Consider the following 16,999-nt stretch of genomic DNA (forward strand, 5'->3'; position numbering starts at 1 on the left):
ATTTAAGTGATTAATTCTCCTGAAATTAAAACCAAAACAATCACAAGCACAAAAATTAATGGATTTTTACAAAGCATATTATGTAAAATGTGTCTAAAATGGGCTGACTTAGCTCTTCACATACCAAGTCCATGGGTCTTGAACTTGTCTAGGAGAGGAGAATATAGAGGATAGACAGCATTGACTACAGCTGCATGGCGATGGATAGATTTCTGCAGAACTCATGGCAGGGTTGCTTAAAGTCCACTCCACTGACAACTCCCTGGATTTGGGTGACAACTTGATTGCAGGTGAAAAAAGGCAGAATTTTCTCAAAGCTCTTACTTTGAATAGAGAATTGTAGAGTTCTTTCTGGATATGGTAGCCTAGGAATTATACTTATTTTTCTGTGCATTAGAACATAGTCCTTTCAGTATTACTTTTCCTCACAGAGAATGTAAATAGTATATAGCTTACAAGATTGTCTAGCATGAAAGTAGCTCAAGTTTCTTTTCTAAGAATCATTGAAAGAGCCATATTTTTAGTTTTCATGAAACTTCTCCTGGATAGAGGCACATTTACAACCAGGAATGTGTATAGATGACTGTGCATGTATATGCAGGTATAATAGCATTCAGAGAATGTAACCCTGGAGTATGAATCTAAGAGATTTCTTGTGGGTTTATATTTGGGAAAAGATGAGAGCTGAATGTCTGAGCTCAACAAAGTAGAAATGTCAGGTATTCATGTCAAGTACTCATGTCAGGCTAGAGATAAGCCTAGGATTGCGGAGGTTTCTTCTGAAGTCTGTATACCTGAGCCAGTGCATCTTATGCATTTGGCTCCCAAAAGAGGATTATCCTCTTAGAGTGATCAATCCTCACTTTGACTCTAGTGCATTAAGAATTAACTCCCAAGAAATTCTCTAAATTAAAATCTTTTGAATTGCAAAAATAATGTAGGCCTAAGGCTATTTTGAATGTTGAGTTTGGCAGGCAGGAAACTTGGTTTATACGAACCAAACAAACAGATTAAAACAAATAGTGCTAGGTTACTCCAGACTAAAATTAAAAAAAAAGAGAGAGCTATCTTATATTCTGACTATTAACTCTATGTGACGTTGCTGGAAAATTGATCTATATGTACAATAAGAATACTGAATATAAAAAGCTAAACCAATCTTCACCAATTTTTAGGCATCTATACATTTATATTTTTATTGTATGGGTTTCCTAGAGGCCTCGCCTCTTTGATTTCTTTTGAACTTGGAGCATGCACCTATTTCTATTTTGATGGTTTATTGAGAGCACAAAGCATTTACCTCATTGTACTGTCTTTTTTCAGAGGTCTTACATTTGAGATATTAAATGAGGTTGGTTTGTGAGACTCTCTTTTTTCTACGTTAGGGTTGTTTTTTGTTTATTTGTTTTGTTTTTGTTTTTGTTTGGGTCTATCGATTTGTAATAATTTTGCCCTTAAATTCTCAACTGAAGATGGGATTCCTGAGATTAGTAGTAGTAGTATTCAATTATATGGGACTGCTGCAAATTGTTGATTCATTCATCTGCTGATGGACATTGGATTATTTTCGGTTTTGGACTATTAAACTAAACCTGCAATGAACATATTTCTACAAGTTTTTGGGTGTTTGCTTTCTTTTCTCTTGTGTAAATACCAGGAGTGGAGTGGCTGGATCATATGATGCATATGATATTTAGCTTTCTAAGAAATGGTCATCCTTTTTTCCAAACTTCTTGGGCTATTTTACATGCCCACCAGCTGCGTATCAGAGTTCTATTTCTTCCACATCAACACTTAGTAGGTGAGCTTTAAAAAAATTTAGCAGCTCTAATAGGTATTTATTCATATCTCTCATGGTTTCAATTTGCATTTCCTAGTTACTAATGATGTTGAATATCTTTCCAGGTGTTTATTTTCCATTCATATATCATCTTTGGAGAGTTGTCCAAATATTTTGCCCATTTTTTTTTATTGGATCACTTGCATTGTTTTTGTGTTTTGAGAGTTATCTATATACTCTTGATAACATGTCCTTTGTCAGATATATGGTTTGCACATATTTTCCCTAAGTTTATAACTTATCTAATCGTTTTCCCAAAAGTATCTTATGAAGAGCAGAAATTTTTAATTTTGGTGAAGTTCACTTTATTCATTTGTTCTTTTATTTGTTGTGCTTTTGGTGTCACATCTAAAAATCTACACCCAATTCAAGTCACAAAGATTTTCTCTTCTATTTTCTTCCAGAATGTTTGTAGATTTAGGTATTATGTTAGATCTATAATGCCATTATCAATTGATTTTTATATATAATTTGAGGTATGGGTCAAACTTCATGTTTTTTTGTAGATGTATATCCAGTGATTACAGCATCATTTGAAAGGATTATTCTCCACTGAATTGCTTTTTGCACTTTCTAAAAAAAGATCAGCTGTCCATATATGTGTGGGTGTATTTCTGAACTTCCTATTTTGTTCCATTGGTTTACTTGTGTACCTTTATGTCCATAGAGACTATTTTGACTGTTGTTTTTTTTTTTAAAAAGATTTATCTATTTATATGAGAGAGAGGGAGAGCAGGGGGAGGGGCAGAGGGAGAGGAAGAGAGAGAATCCTAAGCAGACTCCCTACTGACTGCAGAGCCCAGGAACTCAGGGCTCTATCTCACGACACTGAGATCATGACCTGAGCCAAAATCAAGAGGCAGATGCTTAACCAACTGAGCCACCCAGGTGCTCCAACTATTGTTTTTTAATAAGTCTTGAAGTCAGGTAATGTTGGCCTTCCAATGTCTTTTTTCAAAGCTGTTTTGTCTATTCTAGCTCCTTTGCATTCCAACTCTTCATCCAGATTTTTCTAATGTTAACATTTTACACAACCATTGTATATTTATCAAAACAAAGACACTAACATTGGTAAAATACTATTAATTAAAGTACAGATTTTAATAGAATTTCACCAATTTTTCCATGAATGTCTTTTTGCTGATCCAGGATCTGATCCAAGATACCACATTGCATTTAGTCATTATGTTTAGAATTTTTCTAATCTGTGACAGTGCTCCTTGTTTTTCTGTGACTGACACTTTTAAGGAGTATTGGTGAAATATTCTATAGAATTTTTCTTAATTTGGGCCTGACATTTTCTCATGATTAAGATTGGGTTCATGGATTTGGGGGAAAGTGTATTATCCTTTTTATATGTTCTTGGATTTGACTTGCTAAAACTTTGGGATTTATGCATCTATCTAAGGAAAGAGATCTTTAGGTTTGTTTGTATGTTTCAATCTAGTAATGCTTTTGTTTGGTTTTGGTATCAAGATAATACTTGATTCATAGGATAAGTTATGAAGAAATTCTTCCATTTTAATTTTCTAGAAGATTATGTGCCGAATTGGTATTGTTTTTTCCTTAAATGTTTGTTACAATGCACAAATGAAGCCATCAGAGTCTGGTGTTTTCTTTGTGGGAAGGTTTTTTATTTTGTTTTGTTTTTTGGGGGAGAGGGGCAGAGGCAGAGGGAGAGAGAGAGAGAATCCCAAGCAAGCTCCACAACTAGCATGGAGTCTGACACAGGGCTCGATCTCACAACCCTGAGATCATGACCTGAGCGGAAATCAAGAGTCAGATGCATAACCAACTGAGCCACCCAGGTGCCCCTCTTTGTGGGAAGGTTTTACTCTCAAATTCAATTTATTTCATAGGTATAGAGATCTGTAGTTAGTTTTTTTAAAAGATTTCATTTATTTATTTGAGAGAGAGACAGAGCAGAAGCAGGGACAGAGGCAGAGAGAGAGAGAGAGAGGGAGAAACAGGCTTCTCTTTCAGTGGGGATCCTGATGTGGAGGCCATCCCAGGACCCTAAGATCATGATCTGCGCAGAAGGCAGCTGCTTAACTGATTAACCCACCCAGGCGCCCCCTAGAGATCTGTAGTTTTTAAATTTATTTTGAGAGAGCTTTGGCAGTGTGTGTCTTTCAAGAAATATGTCTCTTTCGTCTGAGTTGTCTAGTATAGTGGCATAATATTCATAGTATTACCTTACTTTTCAATATGTATAAAGTTGGTAGTAATATCACCTCTTTCATTCCTGATATTTTTAATTTATTTCTCTCTCTCTGTTTTTTTCTGGACATGTCTGACTAAATGTTTTCAGTTTTATTGATCTTAATCAGATTTTGGTGTCCTTGATTTTCTGGTTTGTATATTTTTAATTTCCCTTCTAATCTCTATCATTTTTTTCTACTTCATTTTGGCTTAATGTGCTCTTTTTCTCTTTGCTTAACAAGCAAATTAATGTCCTTGGTTTGAAAGCTTTCTTCTTTTCTAATATAGTTATTTAATGATACAGATATCTCCCTTCTCCTAAGTTCTGCTTTAGCAGCATCCTACACATTTTTATACATTTTAGTTTTATTTTCATTTATTGAAAAATGATTCCTTTCTTTTTGTCTTCTTTGATCCATGGGTTATGTAGAAGTATATTATTTTATACTAAATGTTTGGTTACATTTTCAGATATTTTTGTTACTGATTTATAATTAATTTCATTGTCAAATCCAAGAACATACTATGTATGATTCAAACCCATTTGAATTTATTGAAATTTGTTGTATGGTCTATAAATGTTTTGGTGGTTATTCCATGTGCACTTGAAAAGAATGTTTTTGGAGTGAAATGTTCTATGAATATCAATTAGTTCAAGTTAATTGATAGTGTCTTTTAAATCTTAAGTACAAAATTTTACTGATTTCCTGCTTATTTCTATCCATTAATGAAAAACTTACTGCAATTTCCAATTGTAATTTTTCTATTTATTAGAAACATGTTTTGAAAAACAAAGTAGAATGAAGGAACAAGGAACATCTGTGCATTGGAAAAATAATTGAAAGATACAAAAGAAGCAGATACAGTAAACTGTTGGCTTTCTTTGACTACCAGGCATTTGTATTTCTTCTATGTAAAATTTTCAAGTAATTGCTCATTTTTGTAATAGGATGTTTGTATTTTTATTGAAATGTTAGAGCAAATAATATATAAAGTATCTATGGTGATCATATAACCTGCTAAATGTTGATATTTAGTAAAATTCTTGATTCATATATATTGACTTAGTAAAGTGATTTCACTGAACTTTCTGAATTTTAATATATTATTGATTCTATCAGGTTTTCTTTAGTCTAAATTGGGTTTTTAATCACACAATATGCATAAAGAGATAATTTAATTTCTGCCTTTTCAATAGTTATGTTTCTTTTTTTTCTGTTTTCTTCATTATTACATTGGCCAGATCTTCCCAAACAATGTTAAATTGTGGTAATGACTACATGATGGATATGCTTGTCTATTATCAGCCTATAATGGGATTAGCTCATATTTCAATATCAACTGAATGATTTCAGTTTACTTTCAGATTGAGGTTTGCTTTCAATAAATAACTAGTTTTTTCCTAGTAGTTTACTGGGTTTTATGAGGAGTGGATGTTGGATTTTATAAAGTGACTTTTTTCAGCATCTATTAGGATTTATTTTGAATTATGAACATGACAAATTACAATATTTACTAATCATTACATTGTGTGAATAAGATCAAGTTAGTGATAGTTGATTGTTATTTTATTGTAGTGTTGTTTTATTCTATTTAGTAATTTTACATATGAAATGTGTCATTTTATTATTTTTCTTTTAATGTTGAACTATTTTTGTTATGGTTTAGTATCAGAATCATAAACAGCAGTTTCATAGAACAAATTTAGACTGTTTCTATATTTATCATATTCTGAAAAGGTTTATATAAGTATGTAAATCTCTTCATTTCAAGTTTGAAAGAACTCATCTATAAAAAGAATTTGGGCACAAAGACTATATGTGGGTTAATTTTTTCTTAAGTGGTATTCATTTTCTTCTGTAGTTATAGCTTCACTCAAATTTCCACCACTTTTTGAGTACTTTTAATATTTATGTGCTTTAGTAAAACACATTCTTTGAAATGGGAGTGCCATTTGCTGAGTAAGTCTGAAAGTGGAAAACATTCAGAAATGTTATTTTTCTGTTTCTTGTCTTAAATAGATTTTCGTTAGTTCCATTTGTTTTGAATTTCTTTATTCCTCTACATACGATAGCAGGATTTCCACATTATATTCTTTTTTTTTTTTCAAATTTTCATTACATCTGTGTGCCAGATCTTGGTTCATCCTTTAATGTTTCACCTTTCAGTGCAATTTTGTTTCAGATGTGTCTTTTCAAATTAACATCAAGTTATGTATTTTTTAACTTTTTATTGAAGTTAAGAAACATACAAAAATACACACTGTGTAAATGTTAGAGCTCAATTATCACAAAATGAGTTCACCCATACAGTCATCTTCCAGGTCAAGATACAATATTACCACCACCCTAGAAGTTTTTGTTTCCTCCTAATCTCTACCTCCCCAAGTGTATTAGCTTGACTTTCAAGATCATAGTTAGTATGACCTTATTTTGTACTTTCATATGTAAAATTTGAAGTATTTTTTGTGCATATTATTATTTTCACTCAACATTTTGTATGTGAGATTCATCTGTTTAGGTGCCTAGTGCTAGACTTTTGTTAGTTTCATTGTTGTTTGGTATTTCATTGAATGAATGTATCATAAACTTATTTATATATTCTGCTATTAATTGACAGTTTATTTGAGTTTGGAGCTATTATGAATAATGTTCCACTGAACATCCTAGTGCATGTATTTGGTGCAAATATTCATTCATTACATGCCTGTTGGATTATACCTGGGAGTGAAATATATGTGTGTGTGTAATATAGTAATTAATATAGTCACCAATTCTTGGCTTTGTCTGTTTTTATTTCATTTAAAAATTTTTTATTTTGCTTTAGTGATATTCTGATAATGTATTCTAATATCCCTATGTTTTAAATATGCATTTCATGGGTTTCTAATGAGGCTGAACTTTTTTCATATATGTGTTAGCATTTGGATATCCTCATTTATGAAGTGCTTGTCCATGTATTTTGCCATGATTCCAATTGCATTTTTTTTCTAAGCAACATGAAGAGGTTATATATGTAATATTTCCATGATAATATACATATCCATATTTTTTCAGATATTATGTATTGTAAATATGTTTTCACATTCTTTGATTTGCCTTTACTCCTTCTAAATATGGTGTATTTTGATGATTGGGAGTTCTTGGTTTTAATTTATCAATTTTTAATGGTTGCTGCTTTTGATATTCTGTCTAAGAAATCTTCACATACCTCAAGGTCATGAAGTTATTCTATATTACCATCCAGAAGCTTGTTAGGGTGCCAGACAGAACACAGTGGAGTGTACCATTTTCTCCTTCTTTAAAAAATTGGATGTTGAATCACATCACACAAAATCCAGCAATCACAAATAACTTCAGTGCTTATTACTCATGCATACACAGGCAAAATGAAAGAATTCCCTGGGTGAACAGCAACTGTGTCTCACCAGCAAGAATTTGTTCTTGAATGTCTGAAAGAGGAGATGGAAGAGGGGGAGTGAGGTCATGGGGGGAAAGATAAAGAAGTTAATAATATATTTGTCTACATGGGATATGCCTACAGTATAAACTGAAATAGTGACATTGGATAGGAAAAGGGAAATTAAGACGTGGAAGAGGTAAAATCAGCCAGTATTGGTGTCTAACTGGTTTTAGAGGTTGAAGCTGTCCGGGATGATTTCAAAGATTCTGAATTAGGTAACTAGGCTTTAGGAACTGAGATAGAAGATATAGAAAAAGATTTCTCTAGAAGGAGAAATAATTTTATTGAGTTTTATGTGTTTTTTATTTGAATTGTCTTTGGGACTTTGGGATAGAGAAGTCTGATGATTAGCTGGAAATATAATTTTGAAGCTAAAAAACCAGCACTAGAGACAAAAGATTAGGAACTCATTGTTGTGTAAATAATTTTGTTGGTACTTGGAGAATTCCACAAAGAATGACTTGAAAACAAGTGAATTAAGATATCAATAAGATATATTTTTAAATAGATTAGAGTAAATAAGTGAAAAGACACCTTGACATAAGGGAAGACCTTCTAGTAGTAATAGAATTGATAATTAAAAAATTGGATAAGTTGGCATATACGAAAAATAAATTTGTCCGTCAGGAATTGAGTTGGTAAGTCATGGAAGCATAGGAAGAGTCACGAAACCAAATTTTGATAGCTCCCATCTTCAAGGGCCTTAGGACCACTGACTTAATTGGCTGATCCCAAGGTCTGTTGTAATCATTCTCAGTTTTTTGTCATATCATGTGTCTTAGCCTTAAAACCAGAATAAACCCCAAGCCATGAAAATAATGTCATGTTATATTATATGTTGTCTTTTTTTAAAGATTTTTATTTATTTATTTGAGAGAGAGAGAGTGAGAGAGGGGTGAGGGACAGAATGAGAAGCAGACTCCCTGCTGAGCAGGAACCCCCCCCCCCCCAGGTCCTGACCCTAGCCGAAGGCAGACGCTTAACCAACTGAGCCACTCAGGTGCCCCAAATGTGTTGTCTTTAAAAAGCAACACCTCTATCTTTTCTAAGCTTTCATCACTTTTGGCCAGCTGTATGTTTCTGTTTTTTGTGAGGTTTCTTTCTTTAGTTCATTTTTAAATCCTAAACATAACTAGTGTGATTACATAGGAATAAAATAAAAAGAGAAGAGAACTGGTGATAGAACACTGAGGACTACATTGAGGTTAGAGGAAAAGAAAATAATTTAATGAAGGCCTGGAGAGAAATGAGAGAATGGAGAGAACCATAATATAAAGAAATAAGGCACATGAACAAAGACATTAGTTTTAAAAGGTAGTAGTCACAGTTTCAAAAACTACAATGGTGACAAATAAGAACAAGAATAAAAGTATGCAATGAACTTTCAACTAGAATTATGGACTATTGGAAATAAGCTAAAAATAATGATAGGTATTGAATCTAAATTGAAAACCAACATTTCAGAAGAACTTCTTTTTCACTTTTTTTCTAAGATTCTCTTATTTCATGCAACAAACTTACCATAGATTTTGTTTTGTTTTGTTTTGTTTTGTTTGTTTTACTAAAGCTATTATTAAAAGAGTACCAAAAATGGCTATTACCTTTTATTATGTCTTGGGCAATGTTATACATTTTGCATCTTAGTTTTTAGCTCAATAAATTAAATATTTATTTATTTTACAGATAGATAAATGAGGTTTAGAAAGTTTAATTCAAAAGTTACACAGAGCAAATGGCTTGGATTTAACATAAAGCCCATGCTCTAGTCACTACAGTTTGTTGTATTAATTAGGGATATTAATATCCCTATCGGGATCTCTTCTGAACTCTCTTCGCTATTTTATTAACAGGCATTATTTGCTCAAGAGGAAAAAAAAAAAACCTCTAGGAAATGAAAGAGAAGATAGTGGAGAAACTCAAATGGTGATAATTTTTTCAACTTCATCTATATCTGAATTTTGAGACACGCTATAATATTTGGGAATTAACAGTGAGGAAATAAGATAGAAGCTAGAAACTATGAAGGACTATTTATTTTAAAATATTCATTGTCCAGTGAATCCATCTAAAATACTCGCAAATATCCCACAAGCCAGCTGCTTTCAAAAAGACCTCTACCACTAGCACAAGATGGTACCATTGGCATATTATGATCAACGCTTTGTGCCATTAGAACACTCTTACCAACTGGCCACAACCAATTCATTAACACATCAATACGCAGGTGAAAAACTAAATCAATCCAATAACAAGCCGGTGGTCAGAGTGCAGTCTCCTAGGAATCACCTTGCAGCACTTCCAGGTATCTCTAAGCAGATGGTGCAGAGCTGCTCAGTATTGTCCTCTGCCAAGTCTCAGGACACAATTTCACAGGGCTTCTATAGCAAGGTTCTGAAAGCACCAGTATCCCAGTCCAAACGTCAGGCCACACCTTTACTAGACCTCCACCAGAGAACTTCACTGTGGCCTAATCTGAGAGCCCTGAGCTCATCTGGGATACATCATAAACCTCAGACAACATCTTCCCTTGACCTTAATAAGACATCTTCATCACTGGAGTCCAGCCAAACAAATTTGAGCTCACAATTACCCCTCCCCAAACCTCAGACTACATCTTCACTAGACTTTTGCTGGACATCACCTTCACAGAAGTCTAATCAAAGAGTCTCAAGTTCATCATTATTCCCCTCCAAACATCAAGAAACACCTCCCCTAAACATCCTCTGGACATCATCTTCTTCGGGATCTAATCAAAGAGTGCTTAGCTCAACATTACCACAAGCCAAGCCTCAGAAAGCATCATCATTGGATAGCCTTTGGACATCTTTATTAGAGCACAATCAAAGATCTTTGAGCTCACCATCACTCAACTCTACACCTCAAATAAATGACTTACTTCAGTCATCACGTTCATTGGAATCCAATCAAATGGCTCTGAGCTCACCGTTACCTGACTCTAGACCTCAGACACCACCTGCACCGAATTGTAGTTCCTGTGTTCTGAGCTTACCATTGTCCCACTCAAAACCAAGGAAATCACCTTTGGCACATTCTGTCCGCCAGACTCAGAGTTTGCCATTGTTCTCACCCAAATCTCAGAAGGTGCTTACACTTAATCACGACTTCAGGACCCTGAGCTCACCAGTTTGTCACTCCAACTTTCAGAACACCTCTTCACCAAATGACAAACAGAAAGCCACAGATTTATCTTCACCGCATTCTAAGCCAAATGTCTCAGGTCCATCATTATCAAGCTCCAAACAATTTATCAGAAATATAGCTGCTTCAACACTGGGCTCCAGATTCCAGAATAAAAGCAGCTTTGATCTTTGTGCAAAGACAAAATCAAATAAAGAAATTCCATGGAGCTTAAATTACATTTATCCCTGCATTGTTAAAGGTGGAACTGTCCCTGATGATGTCCTCAATAAAATTGTCAATTCTATCTCCAAGACCAGAATCCAGAAGGATCTCTGTAGGCAGGTTCTCTTTCGAAGGATGAGGGGAAGGCCAAATCCTTATCCTGGTCCCCGCCTTTCATCAAATTATGTGGTTTGTTTAGCTTGTGCTTCCTGCATAAAATCTCAGTGTAACCATCTTACAGGAAGGAAAGACCCTCGCAGTGCAACGCTGTTTGTCATACCAACACCTGAACTTGGTTCTGAGGGAGAAATGGAAGTGAAATTAGTTTTTCTCCTTTCCCTACCAGAGACTTCTCTCTCTTCTTGTTTCCCATCCCCTGTGAAAGAAAATCGGCCTGATGAAGCTCCTGAAGCCAACCTTGAGGGAATGGAGAAGATACAAATTTTCTCTCCATCTGAACCTGAAATCACACGAGAGCTAAATAACAAATGGCGGACAGCAGCCGCTGTAAACAAAGTTGTAAGCCAACAACCCCAGGCTATTGACTGGCTGCTTTATGTTAAGAAAAGTGGTCATTTTCAGCCACCGTCCCTGCCTCAGTCTTCTTCCTCCTCCACGTCCTCCTCCTCCTCCTCCTCCTCCTCATCTTCTTCCTCCTCCTCTTCTTCCACCCCACCTTCCTTACCCCCTCCTTCCAAAGAGTCTACCACATCTGCTCTCTCAGGTTGTGTATTCACTCAGGTACTTAGTTACCACCGGTTGCCTCCAGGAGTCTCCTGGCTTGAGTTTATATGTAGTAAAAATCACCAGCTACTTCCTGGAAAACCACGACAGAGTCAATCACGACCTCCCAAAACAAGGCCTATGAGGAATAGCACCACAGTAAAAGGGCCAAAGGGACCAAAGATACTGTTCAAATTTTTCCAGACAGTTTCAAAATGAGAGAGATATTAATTAAATTAATTTTTGTTTTTTTGAAAGCAATTGACCTCTTATCTTAGTTCTTTGAAATTAGAGATTGATTTCCTATCATGCTTATTAAAATTCTTAGTAATAACTAAGTGTGACTGTATATTTTAGCTGATGAAGCACCTAGTTAAGGGGAACTAATACTCTTAAGTCTGTTTTCTAGTTAAATAATAGACTATGATCTCCTAGACAGCAAAAACTGAATTCCAGGTTTTAACCAAATGCCTGGCTTATAGTAGCCACTGTATAATCATTGTCACATGAATTAATCATAATTGGCCATAAACCAGAAATACCTCATCTGTCTTGTCCTGAACAGTATCTAGCTCATTGTTATTCTCCTTCCTCATAAAACATGATAATGACAGTATCCATAAGGCAACTTATGCTAATCTGTTTCCCTATCTCTGAAGAAAATTCATATCATGTTCAACAGGTAAGAATGTATATAGAGAGGAATCTTTTCTCTAGTTATGTGAATCTCTTTCTAGTTATGTGTTCCTAGGGAAAATTCTTCTATGCTAAGATCCCACACTCTGAAATCCAATGACTTATTCAACCTTAGTTAACGAATCTCAGGAGAGAAGAACTTACCAGTACAAACAACCCTACCTATTGTCTGTGCCAATATTTAAATTATAGGCTCTGAATATTACCTGTTCAACACTTCTATCTATACATCCAAAATGGGTTAATAAAAATGTTTCAAAAATGTTTTTGTTCCACTGGGTCTACTGGTAGTGGGAAGAGAAGGAAGTTAATTGTCTTAGATAAGACAGTAGATACTCACCTTCAGTGATCATCTCAATCCCTAAGGACTAGAATTAGTATCTCTTGCATGCACTGATGACTTGTAATTCTGCTCCACCAATATCTTTCTGACTGTACACTGGACATTTCCAGTTGGAACGTTGCATAGGCATCTCAGACTCAACATGATAAAGCCAGAATTACTGTCTTTACATTTATAATTTGGATCATTACATTTACAAGCCTTTGCCCCTAGTGTTCCTATTTCAGTGGATGTACCACCATTCATCGTGGAGTCATGTTTGACTGTTTTTCTCATTGCCTGCCCCTCTTTAAGTCCATGAGTTCTATGATAGCCTTTTTATCCCTAGAATCCAGCTTTTTTTCTCCAACCCCATCACCTCTATCCTAGTTATGATCATGACCGTTTGTCACCTGGATTACTGCAATAACTCCTAAATGTGCACTTCTAACTTTTGAATACATTTGTAAGACACAAATTTGATAATGCCATTCCACTGCTTAGAATCCTTTCATTATTGCCCAATGTTTTCTTGGGAAAGTCTAAATTTTTCTTGTAATTGAACTATGATAACCTCTCAAAACTTATTTCTTGTTCTTCTCCAGCTACAGCCATACCAATTGCTCTAAAATGCACAGAATGTGCCAAGGTCTCTGTTATATCCTACACTTCTTTCGTTTATCATTTTATTCTATTTCTTTTTTTTCTTTTTTTTTTTTTAATGTTAGATGTACTCTTTAATCCTCATCCCCTATTTCCTTTATCCCCCCCTTCCCTCCTCTCTGGTAACCATCAGTTTGTTCTCTTATAGTTAAGTCTGTTTCTTGGTTTGTCTCTGCCTTTCTCTTTTTCTTTTCCTTTGCTTATTTGTTTTGTATCTTAAATTCCACATATGAGTGAGATCATATAGTATTTGCCTTTCTCTCACTGACTTATTTCATTCACTTAGCATTATACTCTCTAGCTCTGTCCATGTTGTTGCAAATGGTAAGATTTCAATCTTTTTATGGCTGAATAATATTCCATTACAATATACAATGGAATATTATATATCTATATATCTATATCACAATCTTCTTTATCCATTCATCTGTTGATGGATACTTTGGCTGCTTCCATATTTTTGTTATTGCAAAATTTACTACAGTAAACATAGGGGTGTGTATCTTCCTTTGAATCAGTGTTTTTGTATTTTTTGGGTAAGTACCCAGTAGTGCGATTCCTGGATCATAGGGTAGTTTAATTTTTAATTTTTTGAGGAACTTCCATACTGTTTTCTACAATGGTTGTACCAGTTTGCATTCCCACCAACAGTGTACTAGAGTTCCCCTTTCTCCACATCCTCGCCAGCACTTGTTGTTTCTTATGTTTTCTATTTTAGCCATTCTGACAGGTGTGAGGTTATATCTCATTATAGTTTTAATTTGCATTTCTCTGATGACGAGTAATGTTGAGCATCTTTTCATGTGACTGTTGGCCAGTTTTATGTCTTCTTTGGAGAAATGTCTCTTCATGTCTTCTGCCCATTTTTCCATTGGATTGTTTTTTGGATATTGAGTTGTATCAGTTCTTTTATATTTTGGATGGTAACCCTTTATCAGAAATGTCGTTTGCAAATTTCCTCTCCTATTCAGTGGGTTGCTTTTTAATTTTGTTGATTTTTTTCATTCACTCTGCAGAAACTTTTTATTTTGATGTATTCCCAATAGTTTATTTTTGCTTTTATTTTGCTGGTCTCACATCCTACACTTTTAAATAGAAAATTTTGCTGTCCAGAAATATGTTCCCATCTATACATTTTTATCCTACAAGGCTCTATTTTGTCTTGAAATCTCTGGAAAGCCTTTCCTGATGCATGTATGGAGGGGTTAGAAGGCTCTTTTATTATCATAGAACTGTGTTAACTCTTTGTACTCCTCTTAACCCATTATAAAGTAATCATTTCTTGTCTGTTTTCACTTACTATACTGAAAACACCTGCTCACTATGTTTTTTTTTTTAACCTAGTCCTTGGCATAGAGCACATTCCTTAAAACAATGTTGATATTGAATAATGCTATTGAAGCTCTTCATCTTCTTTTAATTCTCTGAAATAAGTAACATTTCATCAGTTTACTTCTTTCCCTTAAGATTGTTCTTTGTACCTTTTGTCTTGGTGAGAACATGTATAAAACTGTTATTGATGACAGAAGTTATCCTTGTCTTATTTCTTATGTTAACAGTGCTTCTTTCTAGTATTTCAGTATTAAATGTAATGTTGGCTGATGTATAGCTGATCAGTGATGATGAGGAAAAATTTATGTATGTGATAATGTGTTCATGGCTTTCTCCAAACCATTTAGAAAACCCTTGACATGTGCTTTATTCATCCTGAACTACTCTTTTGGTGACACACATCACTTTGTAATTACTTGTTTAATATGCTCTCAACTAGACTAAACTTCAGGAGTGGAGGTCCTGTGTCAATCTTGTTTACCACTAACTCCTCAGGATGTAGTGGTACCTGGCATATATTACATATTGAATAAATACTTATGGAATTAAGTTAAACTGGGGAATTCAACTGACTTTTATTTATTGATATAATTTACATGTTTAATTTTCTAACTCTTAGCTTGTTTTCTAAACTTTATACCTCACTGTATTTTCTTTTCACTTCTTTCCTTTTTTTCTTTTTTGGGCTATGATTTAGTTGTTTTTAACTTTTCTAATATATTGGCAGTTATTTATCTTGTTCTTAATTATAACAATGTCTACTTTCAAGATTTTTTCAAAAGAATTCCTTAACCAGTATTTTCTAATTTGAAAATAAAACTGCATCAAACTTATGGGAAAAATGCATAAACAGTGGTTATCCAACCTTTTTTCTCTCCAGCTTCTATTAAGACACCAATAAAATTTTTAAAATAAGGAATAACATGTGTCATGCCAGGAAGACCAAGAAATTTCTGCCAAATCTTGTATAGATGAGACCAGATTTCAAAAACATAAGTCTCAAAATTCACTGCATTTGAAAAAAATGATCATCTGAAAAGTAATAGAAAAAGACATTAATTGCATCTTATTAATGCCTTTCTCCTTAAATTGAAAGGGCTAGACATGAGAACAGATCATAGTATGGTTGAGAGGTAGAAAGTGGATCCTATGAGTTGTCTCATTTTTATCCAACCAATTGATGTAAAGTGGAATGACACATCTGGGTGATAACTTGACAATAATATAAACCTTAATAATGTATGTAACTGTTGGGGAGGAATAATATACATAATTGTTTGCCCTATGGTCATCTTTATTCAAAATTATTTTAAAGAAATCATAATGACTACATAGAGTTATACAAACAAGTTAGCTTTGTGTTTTTTTATAATAGGAATTGGGGAAAAAATCTAGATGTTCATTTATAGAAGTGTTTAAATACACTATGATTCATGTGATATTTTTCCTAGTGAAAAAATTGTTATTTCTAATGTTGCATCTACATTCGTTTCAGGAAATAGAATGACTTTCGTCAGGAAAATATCTTGTTGAGAACCCTTAGGCATGGATAGTGATCCTGAGCATGGGTTGGAAGAACAAAGTTGAACAAAGAGGAGATAGCTAAACTACTGTATTTCAATTTCAAACAGGACCTTTTCAATGAGAGAACAATGAAAAGAGAGAATATAACATTTTTGATTTGTCTTAAGTGAAAATATACTTGAATTGTAAGACATCACATGCAGTTTATATATGATTCCATCTTGTAAAACATTGAAATTATGCATATATGTATATGTATGTCCTCGTATTTGCACAAAATCTATTTCATATGTATGAGAAAGATGGAGTGACTGGAAGTAAACACCAAAATGATGTAGAAAAGTGATTATTACTAGAAAATAGTTATAATAGAATGTTTAGGAAGTGAGATTTTTAATCTTTTCCAAATCTTTAATGAATATGAATTCCTTTTACAATCAGCTTAAATGTTTTAAAAATGAAAAATGAAACTTGCTTTGTCTTCTCTGTTTTAGATGAAGTATGTAGCACACAATTTTGCTGTTGCACTCTTGTCCTCCTATTGGTATCATTTGTGGCTTTACAAGTTCACAAGAAATACATATTCTTATGAGATACATAGTTTTTACGGGGGCAATAAATTTCCATTAAGTTTTAAAGTCCATTAAAATATTTTAAAAATTCCATATTTTCTATTTCAATATTCATTGCCAGACTTCTTACATCATTCTTTTATTTATTTGTGTATTTGTTTATTTTTAATTATGAAATATTTCAAACCTATGGAGAAAGACAATATGTTGGTGAAAGTTTTTAACCACTATTTAGCTTTGTTAAATCTTCTTTGGTTACATTTACTTCATATGTTAAAGAAGTAAAACATTTTGATATAA

At 33.8% G+C, this 16,999-nt stretch overlaps 1 protein-coding gene across 5 annotated transcripts in view; it reads left to right on the plus strand.

Annotated features, from left to right (window-relative positions):
- CSNK2A2IP (casein kinase 2 subunit alpha' interacting protein) overlaps positions 1-16,232 on the plus strand; it is a 119,119-nt gene extending 102,887 nt beyond the window's left edge. For 3 of the 5 annotated variants that reach the window (XM_073892230.1, XM_073892220.1, XM_073892234.1), the window contains exon 3: positions 9,355-12,521. In XM_073892230.1, the coding sequence (XP_073748331.1) occupies positions 9,635-11,809 (2,175 nt within the window). In that variant the 5' untranslated portion in view covers positions 9,355-9,634 and the 3' untranslated portion in view covers positions 11,810-12,521. Of the gene's footprint in view, positions 1-4,892; positions 4,908-9,354; positions 12,522-16,098 lie in introns of those variants that run through there. The other 2 variants (XR_012378026.1, XM_073892235.1) reach the window with 2 other exon arrangements.
- The last annotated feature ends 767 nt before the right edge of the window (positions 16,233-16,999 follow it).

This window comes from Callorhinus ursinus, unplaced genomic scaffold, assembly GCF_003265705.2.
Source record: "Callorhinus ursinus isolate GAN/ISIS: 27379988/994484 unplaced genomic scaffold, GSC_fseal_2.0 scaffold1, whole genome shotgun sequence".
Taxonomy (NCBI): domain Eukaryota; kingdom Metazoa; phylum Chordata; class Mammalia; order Carnivora; family Otariidae; genus Callorhinus; species Callorhinus ursinus.